Source organism: Baudoinia panamericana (genome assembly GCF_000338955.1).
Source record: "Baudoinia panamericana UAMH 10762 unplaced genomic scaffold BAUCOscaffold_5, whole genome shotgun sequence".
In the NCBI taxonomy this organism is placed as follows: Eukaryota; Fungi; Ascomycota; class Dothideomycetes; order Mycosphaerellales; family Teratosphaeriaceae; genus Baudoinia; species Baudoinia panamericana.
The window spans coordinates 365,519-381,603 of NW_006911261.1; the positions used below are offsets into that span (position 1 = coordinate 365,519).

A 16,085-nucleotide genomic window follows, 5' to 3' on the forward strand; every position below is an offset into this window, starting at 1 on the left:
CCAGCAGGCTACGAGCCAGGTCTTGAAGGTAGGTATGGAGACAGATGCCGCAATATAATGCTGCTCGAAGATCGAAATGAGGCTGGCTGCGACAACCTCGCTACAGCGCTATACGTCGAAAGTGGAGGAGCTGCAGATCAGCGGGGTTAGTCAAGAAGGCAATCTTCAATCCCACCACAGCTTCGCAGAGACTCTAGACGGCACAGAGCAGTCTGCCGTTTGGATTTGCATCCGCGCCCATTACCTGCTTCCGAGTTACTGCTACAGGAAAAGACTATAGAGGCAGTCACATCAACTCCAGCGCCACCAACGATCTGAGGATTTTGTTCTGCTCAATGTGTGTCTCGGCAGGGATCCTTATAACAGGATATACACCGCGAGCTGCTGTATGGCAGCAAGCTACCTTGCCACTCGTGTTGCGATGGGGTCGCAGCACAACACCTTACTTCCTTCCCCACCCCAGCAAGCCTCCATGATGATGCCTTCCGAGTATCTTTCCTTCACGGTCTTATAATAGCTCGGCTTCAGCCTCACTGCTTGGGGCATCGTGACCATTTGCCACATGGCTTTGCACGAATACACCACTCTCGTCGCCTTGCGCGTCTTGAGCGGCATCTTCGGATCTGCCGTTCCTTCTAGCCTGATGCTCATCACCACGCAGTGGTAACACAGGAGGAGCAAATCATTCGGTTCTCATATTAGTATTTGCGGCTCTGGCCTTGGCCAGATCTTCGGGGGCCTCACCTCCTGGGCCTTCCAGTACGTCACCTGGTCTCCCTTTGCAACGTATGCAGGGTGGCGGATTATCTTCGGGGGCCTCATCTCCTGGGCCTTCCAGCACGTCACCCCGTCTCCCCTTACGACGTATGCGGGGTGGCGGCTTATGTCTTTGGTGGTGGTGGTATTCACGGTGGTGATTAGATTGGGAGTTATGCTGGCAGTGCCAGACTCGCCAATGAAGGCGTGGTTCCTCATGGATGTGGAGAAGGTGAACATGCTGGAACACGTCCGGATCAATGAGACTTGGATCTAGAATCGGAGGTATTTCCAGCCCAAACAGATCCTTGAAGCGATGCTCGACCTGCAGATGTGGATCTTCTTCCTCATCATTCCGCTGGTAAGCTTGCAAAAAGCGAACAGCGAGTGCAATTTTCATGTACTGCTTCAGCATCATCGTTCGGGAGTCCGTCCCAGCTTGTTCCGTCGTTGATGTTGGCTTTTGTAGAGTACTTGACGTTGACCGGATAAAACGTTGCGAGACGGAGGCGGCTCTGGTTAACGGGCACGCTTACCATGGCTCTCACCCTCGCAACCGTGAGACATGACAAGTATTCTTGAACTGGAAAGCGGGAAGAACGGTGTAGGAGAGGTAGGAAAGGGAGTATATAGAGTCAGAGTAGCAAGAGGTATTAGTTTCGCCATATACAGGCCCGCTACCCTGTCAGTGCTGATCTCCGCGCCTTATGCCGAACCAGAAGGCCGACATCAGACTGGCTCCCCATACCAAGTGATTGTTCGGGGAAGCAGTCTGCACCCAGCAGCGTCGGTCGTCATGGGCAAGATCGTACGAGGTTGTGCTGGAGGTGAAGTTTGCCGCGGCCGGATCGAACGTAAGTCTGCACTGGGTGCCAAAGCGCGCCAAGAGTTCGCAGCGGAATGCTTCCGTCCAAGTCGAAGCATTTTCTGTATTGAAGAAGAAACCGTCGTCTGTCAACGCATCGCAAGAACATATATTTGTAATGCTAGAAAAGGTTGTCTTGGTGTGAAGATCATGGCACCGTCGCGTCGTATGCAAAAGCAGGGTCCGCCGCCGCCGCTGGACGAGGGTTTGCTTAACAAGAAACGGAAGCTGGCTGCTCCCACGAAGGGCTCGGTGAAGAAGCAGCGGAGAAGCGACGATGCACCGGCACGGAATGGCAAAGTGAACGGTATAAGCAGGCCTGTGGCCAACTCGGCCGGAAAGCAAAGTACCAAGGGCAACTTCAAGTCGCAGCAGAAACCTGCCAAGAAGCCTTTAACATCGATGCGAAATGCAGACCAAGATGAGGAGGACGGTTTCGTGGACCTCGGAGGCGACGCTGTCGATGATCCTGATGTCATGGAGGACGAACTGGACGGTGTCGTCGAAGATGGATTGGACGGTCTTGACGACGACGACGAGACTTTCGATAGTGATGCGGATGACTTCGCGAATGCGCCGTCAGACCTGGAAGCGGATGACGATGTACTGGATGACGACCAAGTCGTGCAGAAAGGCGTGTGGTCGGAGGACGACGACTCCGACGCGGAGGAGACCCTCACGGCCGCGAACATTGCCGGCCTGTCGCGACAGCTGGACAGAGAGAAGGCGCAGGAGGACGCAGAGGCTGACGCAGAATTGGCGGAAGACGCTATGCAGACGAACATTGCTCCCGCTGACCTCCCGCAGGACGACGAAGCGGATGGTGTAAAGATGAGAATGCTGGCTCCGGACTTGCAGCTACTGCGTACTCGGATTACAGAAACGGTTCGCGTACTCAGCAATTTCAAAGAACTCCACGATCCAGCCCGGAGCCGCGCAGACTATACACAGGCTCTCTTAAACGACATAAGCACCTACTACGGCTACTCGCCATTCCTCGCTACTAAACTGTTTTCTCTCTTCCCGCCCCAAGAAGCCCTTGCCTTCTTCGATGCCAACGAGACTCCCAGGCCCATGGTAATCCGCACCAACACCCTTCGCACCCACCGTCGCAATCTTGCCCATGCGCTTATCAATCGCGGTGTCACACTTGAGCCTGTTGGCAAATGGTCAAAAGTGGGCCTGCAAATCTTCGAGTCCCAGGTGCCGTTGGGCGCAACGCCGGAATACCTGGCCGGTCAGTACATTTTGCAGGCTGCGAGTTCTTTCCTGCCCGTCATGGCGCTAGCACCACAAGAGCACGAGAGGTGTCTTGATATGGCCGCTGCTCCGGGTGGCAAAACAACGCATATGGCGGCGTTGATGCGTAATACAGGCTGCATCTTTGCCAACGACGCGAACAAGTCTCGCGCGAAGGCACTAATAGGCAACATCCATCGGATGGGAGTAAAGAACACAATAGTGTGCAACTACTCCGCCCTCGAGTTTCCGAGAGTGATGGGTGGGTTCGACCGCGTGCTCCTTGATGCGCCTTGCTCGGGTACCGGTGTGATTGCGAAGGACGCCAGTGTGAAGACGCACAAAACACCTGAAGACTTCTTACGCTTGCCGCATCTGCAGAAACAACTACTCCTCTCAGCCATCGACTCTGTCGATCACGCTTCCAAAACCGGTGGCTACATAGTCTACTCCACCTGCTCCGTAACGGTGGAGGAGAATGAGCAGGTGGTGCAGTACGTGCTCAACAAACGACCCAATGTGCGGCTCGTGAGTACAGGGTTGGTGTTTGGGAGGGAAGGGTTTGTGAAGTATATGGGCAAGCGCTTCCATCCTAGTATGAAGGAAACGAGGCGTTTCTACCCGCATGCCTACAATGTTGACGGCTTCTTTGTTGCTAAGTTGAAGAAGACTGGGCCTACGCCGGTTGGGGCTGTGAGGGCGCAGGGAACTGTGGCGGAGAAGGAACGACTTGTCAACGGCGCAAGGACGGAGGAAGAAGTGCATGGCATGGAGGATGGAACTGGTGTGGAGGTGGACGAGAATGGCGATGTTGTGGAAGATGGGTTCGGAGGCTGGGACGATGATGATGTGGATGCGGAGTTGATTGAGAGGAGTCTGAAAAAACAGTTGAGGAGGAAAGGTATTGACCCGAGAGCGAAAAAGGAACAGGCGAAGGCTGTAAAGTAACGGAAGTCGAAGAAGCAGTGGTTGAGAGCAACGAGCCGGCGGTTGGGAAGAATGTCGTGGCCAGAGACTGAGAGGATGCTGGGTAAGCAAAGCACCGCAGAGTGATGACCATATCCGGCTGGCGGTCGTTGTGATAGTCTGCAAAGCATCGCACCTCAGTCGCCTACATTCGCTCGTTGACGTACGTCGTAATGTCATCCAACGCCTTCTGCGTCTCCGGCGAATTATCTCCTGGAGGAAAGAACACGAAGCCGTGAGGTGCACCTACCGTCTCGTCATCAATCAAAGATGGCTAAATGGTCACGAGTTGACCCTGCTTACCCGGGTACACCTTCAATATCCCTTCCGCGCCACTCATCTGCCACTTCGCCGCCATGAGCACACTATCGTCCAACAAGCAATCAAGCGTGCCGCAAGTGAATAGCGCAGACGGCAGCTTCATCTTCGTCAGATCGGCGAAGAACGGACTGATCCACATATCCCGGCGCTGATCCTGGGTCTTGCCTGGTAGGTACGCTTCTCTGTAACTGCACGCATCCTCCGTCAGCTTGTTAGTCCGCGATGTGAAGGTAAAAGGGACGTGATGAACTTCTCCATGATCTGTACGTCCAGAACAAGTGGCAGGTCGAAAGTCCAGGCTTGCGGGAGGAAGCCACTTAGGTCGTAGGCGCCGAAGTTAAGCACGAGCCCCTTGAAGGCGAACTTCGGTCTGGAATTGAGGAGGTGGTAGCAGGTCAAAGCGCTTAGATGTCCGCCTGCGCTGTCGCCGCCCATGAATAGCAACGGGGCGCCGTAGTCTTTCTCGGCGTTGTCGACAAGGTAATCGGCAACATCAAAGCAATCCTCGTTGCCAGCCGGATATGGATGCTCGGGTGCAAGACGGTAACCAACAGATAAGACGGCCAGTTGGGTGTGGTTGGCAAGGTAGTCGAGCATTATGTCTTGGTGGTGTTCGCTTTGGAGGACCCAACCGCCGCCGTGGATATGGTAGAAGACTCCTTTCGGCTTGCCGTCTTTAGGTTGGAAGACACGGCATGGGATCTCACGTCCGGACTCCCGGGACGGCAGCTTGATGTTCTTGCCCGATTCGAGGACGACTGTACATTGCACTTAAGCATGGCTCAGGTCGTGGTTTTAAGCAGGATTGACATACCCGGCTTCGGTAGTGGAGTCTCGCCGTTCCACCTCATTTGTCTGAACTTCTCGGCGCCCACTTCCCACCCTGCAAGACAGCTCCACGTCAGTAGGTGGATTTGTCATGACCGCTGTCGAGGACTTGCCGTACATTTTGGTATGCTTTGCTGGACTTTGATAAGCGCATCGTTGTTCTTCTTTGTTGCTTTGTCGATTGCTTTCGGATCAAACCTATCGTGTCCATCAACGCCTGATCGATAATCTACAACGATTACCTACTTGCTCGCATCAAGCTTCAGATCTGATGCCAATGTGAAACTTGACATTGTTGACGATGCTGATGATGCCGGCACGAGAGGGCGCAATGTAGAGAAGTGGAGGGCCACAGGACAAGCAGCGTCCAACCAGTAACATACAATCTCACGACAATTGACACGTGCAACGTTTGAAGATACGTGAAGGAAGTACAACGATGGAAAGCCGACATCATTCCATTGGAGTGGGGCTTGTTCACGTGCAAGACCGAGGTCGGCAACTGCCAGATGACCCGCAAAGATACGCTGTGTCGAATTGGGAACGCTCATTGCCTCTGACTATACACAGCCAGGCTAGTGCAATACTGCATTACGGTCAAAGCCGCCAGACCAGGAAGCAAAGATGGAACGCTGACCGTGCTGCTCAAGCCTGTCCGAAGGTCGTCGACGGCAGCGTCTCCGCAGTCTCACTTGCCTGCCTCACTTCCTTGCTCACCACGATCTCCACACCATTGCGACGACCTTTCACTGTGGACCTGACACCTGTCGAGTTCCGACTGGATGGTGAACGTCCCTCGCGCATGGGAGCTAGCGGTAGGTCTGCCTCAGTCGACTTCGTCGTTCTGAACCACATCGATATCCGATCTATTAGTGACGATGTCAACCGACCCGGCTGAGCCCTCTCCAAATCCTCATGGGCTGTTGTCTCTGTTGCAGCTTTTGCTGAAGCCGTGGACTGTGGCCGCCGCACCGTCTTCGGCGATTGCGGAACCTCGGGTTCGGATATTGTCGATTGTGACGTGTACGAGGCCTTGTGGAATGATGGGATCGATGCTCCACGACTGAACAGCAACCTCGCCTTGCTGCCGAACGAGCTGATCGTCCCCGCGACAGAACTCCGTCCGCTGTGACCCGGCTGCAGACTTGGGAAGACTCGGCCAAAGCCCGCAGCAAGCAAGCCTGAGCGATACATGGCCACAGCATCCTTGCCAAGGCCGAAGAAGATGAATATGACGATGCCTGCACCCAGCCAAAGGTAGCCTTCGTACAGAATATGGCCGTTGCTGGGAATCATGATGACGGTGTTCCAGGTGGTCGGATTGTGAACGTTGTGCCATTTGAAAGGTTGGTAGTCCTGAATCAGGTTCTGGTAGAGCACGAAGGTCTGGATCGGCACGAACGCTATGATCAGGACGATGCAGAAGATGTATAGGCGCAGGAAGCGGTATTTGGTCATATTGCTATTGTCCAAGATAGCAGCGAAGGATAGGCGGTATCGGCAGAGGCGGAGCATAATGACGACTGCAAGCTGTTAGCACGGCTGGATGGCAGTGTCGGTTACGAGATTGCCAACTCACTTGCGAAGTACACATCGACGACCGTCCAGATAATCGGCGGGATGTGCATGAGTAAGGTCGTAAGCCACGTTTGGCTGACAGATGCCACACAGCCAATGATTCCGAGGATGTAGTAGCGTGAGGACTGCACGATGTAATGGAACAGCATCTGCAGCGCCGGAAAGCCAATGCATAGCGTAAGGTCGATCGCCAGATCCCTCTTCTTCTGCGCCTTGGACTTGACGAGCGTGGCTCGATTCGTGTCCATAGCGTTGGCCAAGGCGCGGAGCACGCTCGCCAACGCTGCCGGAGCAGCAACGCCCCATGCCATCTGGGCCTTGACCTCGACATCGCACAGCCCCACCCCATCGTACCAGCTCGGGATGATATCGTTCGACCAGATGAGCGCGTTGAGGAAGGCTAAGAAGTTCATCGCCACGGTCCAACCAACGAGTAGGGTAGCTCCAATGTTGCGGTTGCGGTAGTGCCAGCACATTGGCGGGATGATGAGCAGTGTAACGAGTAGACTCGCCGTGGCGAATATGATAGAGGCAGCATAAGGCGTGGTGGATGTTATGTCTGCGGATGCCGCTGCCATGTCTACAATGCAAGCGCTTGCCGCAAAGTTCAGTGCCGTCGGACCACTTTTAGTCGCCTGAGTGCGATACTGGAGATCGCCGTAGACTGTGCTCTTAGTGGTAGGATCTCTGTAGCTTCGTAACGGAGGATAATAAACAAGCCGTGATGTAGGAGTTTGCCAAGATGAGGATCGTACGGGAACAGATGAGGATGCAAGGGAAACGATCGTCTTCAGGCAGTTCGTAGAGAGGAAGTACGTGAAACACCGCGATGGTCAATAACAGCAATAAGCGTGAACATAGGCGTAAATGTCAATAAACTTGCCGTTCTCAATAGGCGAGTCAAACAAGATGTCGGAAGTAGCAGACACTAATCCTCACGTCCCACGCTCATTAGCAGGAACAGCTCAGTACGCTACGGCGAGGGTGCTTTGAGGCTCCTTGTACGATGTGGCCATGGCTGATACCATCACAACCGTATTTGGGTGTCAATAGGATTTTCGCAGGCCTGCTGTGAGGACGCTTGCCGAGACACCGTGGTGATGGAGTCACTATGGACGACTGGGCCAGGAGTTAATGATGGTATTTCTAGCATGCCACATCGCTTCAATTGACTGATGTCGTGTCCGAGCAATGCAGTTTGCGCAAGAAGTAAGAGTGGCGCAATGTCGAAGTTCACGCGTGAAGCTAGCGTCCGGCCTTGGCGTAAACGCGCCATCACGTGAGCTCACTCTCTAGGCGCTTTCTTAGACTGCGGAGCGAAACAGTATCGATAAATTGCCGATCCTATGGATAAAACGACTCTGTACGGTAGGAAGAAAGCCTGGCAAAACTTGTGAGTCGCCGGCGAATACCCACCAACACCAGGCTATGCCGCTGAACCAACAGTAAACGCCGTATGCTGAAGCTCGATTAACGCGCCGGCAAGTGCGTTGAAGCACTCTTGGTCAGCTCGCATGCTGCCGCAAAGTCGACGCTTAGTACATGCTCGCCCGTCCCAGTGTCTCTAGTCTGAAGCCCATGCCGACCATGGCGCGAGGGTCGAGAATATTTCGACCGTCGAAGATCCACCTTGGCTCTTTTACGATCTTGGAAATATCGTTCCAGTGGAGGGGAGTAGTGATGTCTTTCTCGAACGGTTTGCCGGAAGTCACGGAGCTTTCGCACTCCGTACAATCGATAGGGCAGCTTGGTTCTGGTATTAACCGGCAGGCGATGTCGGCGGGTAAAGGTGAAATCTTAGGTGTCCGTGGTGGGGTTGGAGGTTTGCTGTTCAGGTTTGTTTGCTCGAGCTTTGGTGTGATATGCAGGACGCCGGTGGGTGTTGCTCCATCGTAGCTTTCCGCAAGTGTAGGCTTTGTAGGTGCTGGTGCGGGCTTCGTGTTCTTAAACATGTCCCAGTCGGTAAGCACAAGGACTGCGTTGCTGTCGGCGCATGCCGTGTACGGGTCCTGGAGCACTTCCACTGGCCCGTCTGGCTTGCACACAGCGAAGTCCTTTTCGAGCACGCTGAGTTCATGCTTGATGTCTGCCTCGCTACATAGCGGGTCGAAGATGGCGATGCTCTTTGGGCCTTCTTCGAGTAGTATGCGGATGACGTCAAGCGCTGGCGACTCGCGCGCATCGCCTGTGTTCTTCTTGAAGGCATAGCCCAGGATGGTCACCTTCTTGCCGCGCAACGAGTTGTTAAGCGTTGCGATGACATGGCGCGCAAACCTGTCCCGCTGGAAGTTGTTCATTGTTAGAACTTGCTGCCAGTATGCCGCCACCTCTGGCAAACCCAAAGACTCCGAGAGATATGTCAGCGAAGCGATATCTTTCCGGAAGCAGGAACCACCAAAGCCGAGGCCAGCCTTCAAGAACTGCGGCCCTATCCTTGGGTCCATGCCAACGGACTTTGCGATCTCGCCGACGTCTGCACCCGTCTTCTCGCAAATGGCGGAAATGGAGTTGATGCTGCTGATGCGCTGTGCGAGCATTGCGTTGGCGGCAAGCTTGCACAGTTCGGAAGACCAGATGTTGATCGGAGCGATCCTTGACCGCGGAACCCAAGCAGCGTACAGATTCGCGAGCGCAGCCGCAGCGCGGTGGCCAGAGATTGTAGACTCGGAGCCAATGACCACGCGATCAGGCTGCATGAGGTCGCGCACAGCCGTACCTTCTGATAGAAATTCCGGATTGGACAGGACTGGGAAGACGACGCCAGGGCGGTGCGCCTCCATCTGCGAAACATATCAGTGAACCGTCCCCTGCCCTGCGTTCCTGTAGACATACAATATCCTTGATCAGCTGCCCTGTCTTGCAAGGCACGGTACTCTTCTCAACCAATATGCAGCCTGGTTTCGCATACATGGCAACGTCGCGACACGCACCCTCGAAGGCAGCCATGTCGGTCGCGCGACCAGCGCCAACACCCCGTAACTTGGTTGGTGTGTTGACACTGATCAGACAGATGTCCGCCTCCTTAATCGTTTCTATGCACGCAGTCGAAAAGAAGAGATTGGGTTGTCGCGCCGCCTCCGTGCCCGCTTCAATGTCACTCGTGCCATCTCTCGCCGCTCTCACGACGTCGCCAAGTCCAGGCTCGTGAATGGGCAGATGCCGGCCTTTCCATGCATCTATGCGCTTCTGATCCCGGTCCACGACTACCACGCGCACGTGAGGGTTGTGCAGAGCAAGAACCGCTGCTGTCGGGCCACCTGTATAGCTCATCAGTTAGCTGCTCAGTGAATCTTGGATAGAGCACTTCGACTCGTATGACCTACCAACGTAGCCGGCGCCAATGCAGCAAACCGTGCGGATGGGTACGTTCGCCGCTGTCTCGGGATCCATAATATCGGGGAGTGCAGCATGGAGCTGCGACGGCTGCGGCGTGCCAACCCGTTGAGGCAGTGAGATCATGTCTATTGATGGTGGCGGCATGTTTGGCGGTATGCTGTAAGCATGCATGGTGGGTGATCTGTCGGAGGAGGGCGTCGTTGGACCGGCGGAGTAGGCGCTGTCGTCACTGCGACCGAGTGAAGGTGTTTGCTCAGACATACCGGCCATGGAGGCAGCAGCGTCGGTGAGCCAACTGGTCATTCTCAACTAAACTGACGGCTTGGAATTGATGCGAGAGCGAGGGGTCTCCAAGGGTCCAGCGCGGCTCTGTGGCTCGAGGCTAAGCCGTGAAGCGGCAAGCGTCACTGATGCCACGCGAGAGTCTGGATGTCGAGAGGCAGACTGTTCAATAAAATGCTGCGGTGATTGTAGCAAGTCAAGGTGCTCGTGTGAGTGCGAATGCAACAGGAAACATGAGCGCACTGCATACAGAAGCCGCACTTGGGCGCCGAGGCCAACCCACAAGAAGCGCATTCGGCGTCAAAGAAACATCCGCCATTCACCCCGGCGGCTTTGTCGCCATCGCTCACTAATCGGTGAACCAATCAGAGCGAGTCTCTCGAAGCCCGTGCCTGAATTGTTGGCGAAAGGACGTAGGAATGTGAGCGAGCACTACCACCCTTCCGCTCAACGTGACCATAGAAGGACAGCCAACAACATCATCACGACGCCCTGCTGCCAGATCTTGTCGGGCTTAGATTACCTATAGCTCACGCCATCCTCTACTCACCGCCCTGAGAGCTCGCTGACCACCAGCCTTACACTACTAAACATCACCCGCATCAGCCTCATGTGTGATTGAGTACATCATCTTCCAAACTTATAGCAGCATGTTGTAAACAACCACTTTGCCGCAGTGAGCAGCGTGCGTATGTCGCGCGACCAAACCGTTCTTGAGACTCAAAAGACAGTTGCCGCCCAGCATGGCGACCGAGTACACCCCGAACCCAGACTTTCCGAAACAGCTCATTGGCAAGAAGGTCTTGCTTGCCACTGAATCGCTAGGACCCGTCAATGGTGTGAGCAGAACGACGGGCATGCTGGTGGACTATCTGCGCAGCAATGGAGTCAACGTCGCCACCTGCGCGCCTTTCTATAAGGGCCAACCCATCAATGCAAACGAGTCAAAACCGCAACGACAGCCCATAGTGAACCCCGATTGGGTACGTTCGATCGAGGCCAAATCTTCATCACTGGCATCACGTGCCATTGGCGGGTCTTGGCAATTCCACTTCGACCGCAATGAAGCGAACAAGGAGCAGACTCAGCCTTTACTGCAAGGTTCGAGTCAAGCCCGCAACACGCCCATGATTCGACGCAGCAAGAGCGGCGAAGGCAAGAAGAAGCCCGAGCTCGACAAGTCAGGTCGCCAGAACCCAGAATACCGATTGCAAGGCTACCCTCTCCCGTACAACCCAGACTTGACCGTGGCGTACCCTTTCCGGCTCGGCGTTGTTTATCAGAAGACGTTCAATCCAGACATCATCTACCTTGCGAGCCCGGCTTCTGTTGGCTTCCAATTCCTCATTCAGCTACGACAGATCGACAATCCGCCACCGACATTCCTCAATTTCCAAACAGACCTTTCCGCGTACGCCGAGATACTCTTTCCCAAGCCATTGGATGACTATGGCGTATACCTACTCTCGATCGTGCAGGGTTACCTCTTTCGTGCACCGTGCGTACGCACAATATTCTACCCATCCGCCTATGTCCGCAAGTACATGGAGCGGACCGGCGCGCCGTCTCATAAGATGAGACAGCTCGGCCGTGGAGTCGATACTGAGTTGTTCAATCCCGGTCGGCGCGACGAGGCTTACCGAAAAGAGATCGCTCCCAATGGTGAGATCATCTTCGCGTGCATCTGCCGCATTGCGCCGGAGAAGGGTTTCGAATTCCTGGCAAACGCGGCGCGGAAGCTCAAGGAGAGCGGTCTGGCGTTCAAGCTGCTGATCGTGGGTGGTAACAAGAACCCAGCGGTTATGCAAGAGGTGAAAAATTACTTCAAAGGCCTCGAGGAGCAGGTCATCTTCACCGGCATGCTCCGCGGCGAAGCGCTGGCGCACCAGTACGCCGCGGCCGATGTGTTCCTGCATTGCTCCATCACGGAGACATTCGGCCTCGTGGTGCTGGAATCGATGGCCTCGGGTGTACCGGTCATAGCCCGTGATGAAGGCGGGCCCTCGGAGACAGTCAAGCACGGGCAGTCTGGCTTCCTAACACCACCACACGACCTCGACGCCTTCGTCTCGCACGCGCGCCGACTCGCCACTGGCTCCGCTCTCCGCAGCGAGATGGCGGAGAACGCGCGCGTGCAGGCGCTCAACACGACGTGGGATAAGATCAACAACCAAGTCGCGCTTGAGCTGGCGGCCGTCTTCGACGAGCAGCCTGCCAAGACGGCGCAGGAGAAGAAGGTCGCTGGTTTTTACGGCACGTGGGCGAATATGGCGGGCGTGTATTTTGCGGTGGGCATTGTTTGGGTGTTTTGGTTCATTGCGGTGATACCCATGCTTGCTTGCGGTCTCGTGCATGGGTTTTTAACGAAGACGAAGGTGGTCAAGAAATAAGAGGCCGTTCAGACTAGCGACTGGCGTTTGAAGTGGGCGGGTAACGTATCACGGCTCGGTTTAGGAAAAAGGAAGTGGCGAACCTGGGACGCGGTAATGATGTGCACTCGTGGCTTGTACACGTATCTTGGGAAAGTACGGCCCATGCCTCGTATACGGAGACGGAGCGGAGCGGACTTCTCGTCGAAGCTAATAGAACGAGACACCTCATGCTTGGCCAGACAGCTGAAACATTCTCACCTCGAAGATTACGACTGTGGAATTCATACCAGCTATCCGCTCACTGCAGGGCGTCACCGTTCCTCGTTTATGGAAACATTCAAGGGCCACCATATTTGACTCCCCCATCATCCATCAGCCTTTACTCTTGCCACGATTGATCCAGTCATGTTACGGCCTCTCTGCGCAGCCTCAAGTGTCCGCGTAGATATATGCTCGCAAATGCGCAACTACGCGCACGCGCTTCGCCGTTAGCGACATTCATGTAAGGTGCAGTGGCCTTCACCACCACGAAACGTGCTCGGCATTGATCTTGAGGTACATCTCAAACTCGTCAAGTGTAGTTAAGGCCCAGGATCGCGCCGTCTTCCCACCGAGGCGTCGCCGTGACGACGTCACAGTACCTTTCGGGAAAATTTACGGCTTGCTCAACGTATATGCATACGGCATTGTGGTTTGTTAGGTCGTAGAGACGTTGCCTCCTTGCTTGGCCGGTCGCACCTGTGCTCGAGCACACCTTCCTCGGAGCATGAAGACCGAGCGGACTTGGAGACCGTTGTTGAGGCAGTGGCGGGTTGGTGAGCGCTGGATAGCTCTTGCACCGCGGGAGGAAAAGGTTGCTTTACTGTTGGGCGCTGTACTTCTACTGCCTGTAGACACTCTGGCTGGCTACCCAGCCTGTAACGATGGAGGCCGCACTGCCGCTCGCTCGGGTGCTCCTCACCTTTTTGGGACTCCCCCCAGCACTCCATCGCTGACGGGTAGGGATGATTCGAATTTCCTACGACCAGGTTATTCCTTTGCCTTACTTGCATCATCGAGACGACGATGAGCAGCTTGCAGTCCGACTAGTAACATATGGCTGCTCTCACATCTTGTTGGAAGCCAAAGCAAACCGAGTAAATACAAGTCGGTGACATGGAGCTCCATTACTCCACCTGCCACACAAGAAACGGGGGCTTTCACGGTACACTACTGCGAGGCGCTACCCGAGCTTCGTTAGCCTTTTCCCATGTCCCCGGTTCTTGGGTAAGCAATGATACCGCATCGCTCTATACCGGCTTGTACGTGCAGAAGCCGACAGCACCGAGCATGTATACGGCGGCTGCCATGCCCCTTTATGTCCTGCGTTCCTATCAGTGCCATAAGGCGAGGTGGCGTAATACCCTGCCAAATAGGTACTCTCTGCATGTCAATGCCTGCTGCCCTGTACTAGGTATATACAGCAGATGGCTGTAAGGGAGCACTACCTTGGCACCCAAGCCTACCCACGCATCTCCACGGAAGTCGGTCGCATCTCCAAGACGGATTGCGATTCGGCAAAAGTTGCGCAATGATGAGCGTCCCGTGCTACCTCGGGTCTCATTCCAGTGTCAGCAGCAGTGTCACTAACGCGAGGCTAAAGAGCTATCTACTCCAGCACCAAATGTGTGAAGCTCGACCGATATGCTGGGAGCGAGCTGTAGCAATGCAGTAGCACCGCTGATCTACTAGCTAGCTAGCAATGCCTCGCCAACCAGTCCGTCAACCGCTTCAACGCTATCCTCAATGAGGGGTTTGCCAACGGTGTAGCTGACGCAACCCGACGAAGAAGATCGGTGTTGTTTTCACGGTTAAGACCCCTCCATCCTCAAGCGAACCAAGCCGTACTGGTTACGACACAGCCCACCACGACACAGCTTCAAGTCGACAGCGACGCTCTCGAAGAAGCAGGTGTCGAGGTTGTTGGCAAACTATTCGGAAAGCGATATGTTAGTGTTGAGTAGGTCTGTAAGGTCTCTCTTCGGCGACGATCGAGTCGATCTGCGCACCCGGTAACGGGTTCGCCAGTATGAGGAGGTTGCAGGAGGCCGAAAGGCAGTTTTTGCTAGCTCACCTACGAAGCCTGTACTACTGACATCAGCTTCCCCAGGATAGGTCCGGCATGCCACCACGATCACTACGTGGCGTCCATGTGGTGAGATATGAACAGGTCGGCCTTCCCTTGAGGTAGGAAGGAGTGCATTCCTTTCCTTTACCGCAAGCCCCGTCAAACCTTCGACACCACCACGTTGTCGCATACACTACGCCCGTCTTGCGGTTCCTTGAGACAGCTATCCTGGCGAGCTTTTCGGCCTTCGTCCAAGCCCTCCCAAGCCCCATTGAGGAGCGTAATTCAAAGCAGACCGATGCCAGTGTACGTTTCCTTTCCCCTTCAAGGCATAGTTGATAAGCGCTGACGGCAATTGTATACAGTAGGACGACATCCCAGCGAGCGTGCTCCTCAACTCCGCCAACCTACAACAACCCCCAAGCCCATACAAAGGTCTCTGCTACACATCATTTGGTCTAGCCAACTACTCTCTCAACGCAGCTGGCCTTACGGCCCACTCTCAGCCCAACTTCATCTACAACAGCGTTGAGTCCCGGGTTCTCAACGGTGCGGGAACAATCTCTACCAAGCAGTGTTCATCTGGTTAGTTACGGTATCCCATGTCACTCACTTTTAAGGACCACGCTGACTTGGCAGGTGACGCGCCGGGTGGAACCTTCTCGCCTTCCTCCATATATATAGGTTGCATTGCGAACGAGGCGTGGGAGTGGCCGCCACCGTCCCCATATCGTGCCTTCTCCTCTTTACGGGCACGAGGTCCAACGGCAAGACGGTGACCCAATCAGTGACCTACACACCAGTGATCGGCAGCGGAGGAGGACTGAAGACTGCAATGCAGCAGGTGTACTTCGACTCTGGGTTTGTCACCCTCACCACCCTTACCGTGCAGCCTGCCACAACAGCCGCAAACTTGACTGACGTCGTCTTCCTTGACGACTTGGTGTACAATACCAACGGATGAAGGTGACTGGTGATCTTGGCGCTAGGAACCCAGCGACATAAGGCTTCATGGTCTAGCACTTGGACTATCTAGTTGAGCATCGGTAGTGAAGGGAAACGCTGGAGAAAGGTATACACATCTACAAATCGATATGAGACGGTATTGTCTTGCATTACCGGATGTTCCAAAGTTTACAGTTCTGACCGCGTAAGATAAATGTGGTGTTCCTCATCCTGCCGTCACGAATACAAGCAGCGGTGTGGAGTTCGCTGCAAGCCGTAATCGAACATCACTTCTCGCGGATCGCGCGCATCAAGGGGCCAGGCCCGCTGCTCAGCGCATACGAATGTGAGGATCTTGACGTGGAGCTTGATTGAAAGGGTTACCAGCCCCCGATTTATTTGTGATGTTGGGTCATTGCGAGGTAATGACGAAGCAGAGAGAGGGGATCGCAGAGTTGGGAGGGACCTTGTCCACCACCGCACCCGTGTC

The 16,085-nt window shown here is 54.8% G+C and overlaps 8 protein-coding genes across 8 annotated transcripts; 3 read left to right on the top strand and 5 right to left on the bottom strand.

Moving 5' to 3' along the window:
* Positions 1-250: 250 nt before the first annotated feature.
* On the bottom strand, positions 251-1,329 carry BAUCODRAFT_437151 (uncharacterized protein). Its single transcript, XM_007677442.1, has one exon. It carries the CDS (start codon positions 1,172-1,174, stop codon positions 683-685), a length of 492 nt encoding a protein of 163 aa, XP_007675632.1. The 5' UTR covers positions 1,175-1,329; the 3' UTR covers positions 251-682.
* Positions 1,330-1,771: 442 nt separating this feature from the next.
* BAUCODRAFT_68561 (uncharacterized protein) lies at positions 1,772-3,808 on the top strand (the record flags this gene model as incomplete). The annotated part of the gene is made up of 2 exons (XM_007677256.1): positions 1,772-1,942; positions 1,988-3,808. The coding sequence occupies 2 exons, from the start codon at positions 1,772-1,774 to the stop codon at positions 3,806-3,808; spliced, it is 1,992 nt and encodes a 663-aa protein (XP_007675446.1).
* Positions 3,809-3,971: 163 nt separating this feature from the next.
* Positions 3,972-5,268, bottom strand: BAUCODRAFT_147239 (uncharacterized protein; the record flags this gene model as incomplete). The annotated part of the gene is made up of 6 exons (XM_007677443.1): positions 3,972-4,072; positions 4,130-4,335; positions 4,398-4,905; positions 4,962-5,030; positions 5,094-5,173; positions 5,222-5,268. The coding sequence occupies 6 exons, from the start codon at positions 5,266-5,268 to the stop codon at positions 3,972-3,974; spliced, it is 1,011 nt and encodes a 336-aa protein (XP_007675633.1).
* Positions 5,269-5,526: 258 nt separating this feature from the next.
* Positions 5,527-7,355, bottom strand: BAUCODRAFT_437239 (uncharacterized protein). The gene is made up of 2 exons (XM_007677444.1): positions 6,555-7,355; positions 5,527-6,498 (listed from the first exon to the last, which is right to left on the bottom strand). The coding sequence occupies exons 1-2, from the start codon at positions 7,129-7,131 to the stop codon at positions 5,621-5,623; spliced, it is 1,455 nt and encodes a 484-aa protein (XP_007675634.1). The 5' UTR covers positions 7,132-7,355; the 3' UTR covers positions 5,527-5,620.
* A 733-nt stretch (positions 7,356-8,088) lies between these two features.
* Positions 8,089-10,012, bottom strand: BAUCODRAFT_68459 (uncharacterized protein; the record flags this gene model as incomplete). Its single annotated transcript, XM_007677246.1, has 3 exons — positions 8,089-9,333; positions 9,386-9,810; positions 9,877-10,012. 3 exons carry the CDS (start codon positions 10,010-10,012, stop codon positions 8,089-8,091), a joined length of 1,806 nt encoding a protein of 601 aa, XP_007675436.1.
* Positions 10,013-10,914: 902 nt separating this feature from the next.
* Positions 10,915-12,561, top strand: BAUCODRAFT_68211 (glycosyltransferase family 4 protein; the record flags this gene model as incomplete). Its single annotated transcript, XM_007677222.1, has 2 exons — positions 10,915-11,139; positions 11,365-12,561. 2 exons carry the CDS (start codon positions 10,915-10,917, stop codon positions 12,559-12,561), a joined length of 1,422 nt encoding a protein of 473 aa, XP_007675412.1.
* Positions 12,562-12,576: 15 nt separating this feature from the next.
* Positions 12,577-13,054, top strand: BAUCODRAFT_437285 (uncharacterized protein). The gene has a single exon (XM_007677445.1). It carries the CDS (start codon positions 12,658-12,660, stop codon positions 12,898-12,900), a length of 243 nt encoding a protein of 80 aa, XP_007675635.1. The 5' UTR covers positions 12,577-12,657; the 3' UTR covers positions 12,901-13,054.
* Positions 13,055-14,266: 1,212 nt separating this feature from the next.
* Positions 14,267-15,239, bottom strand: BAUCODRAFT_437478 (uncharacterized protein). The gene has a single exon (XM_007677446.1). The coding sequence runs from the start codon at positions 14,838-14,840 to the stop codon at positions 14,514-14,516; it is 327 nt and encodes a 108-aa protein (XP_007675636.1). The 5' UTR covers positions 14,841-15,239; the 3' UTR covers positions 14,267-14,513.
* Between the last annotated feature and the right edge of the window lie 846 nt (positions 15,240-16,085).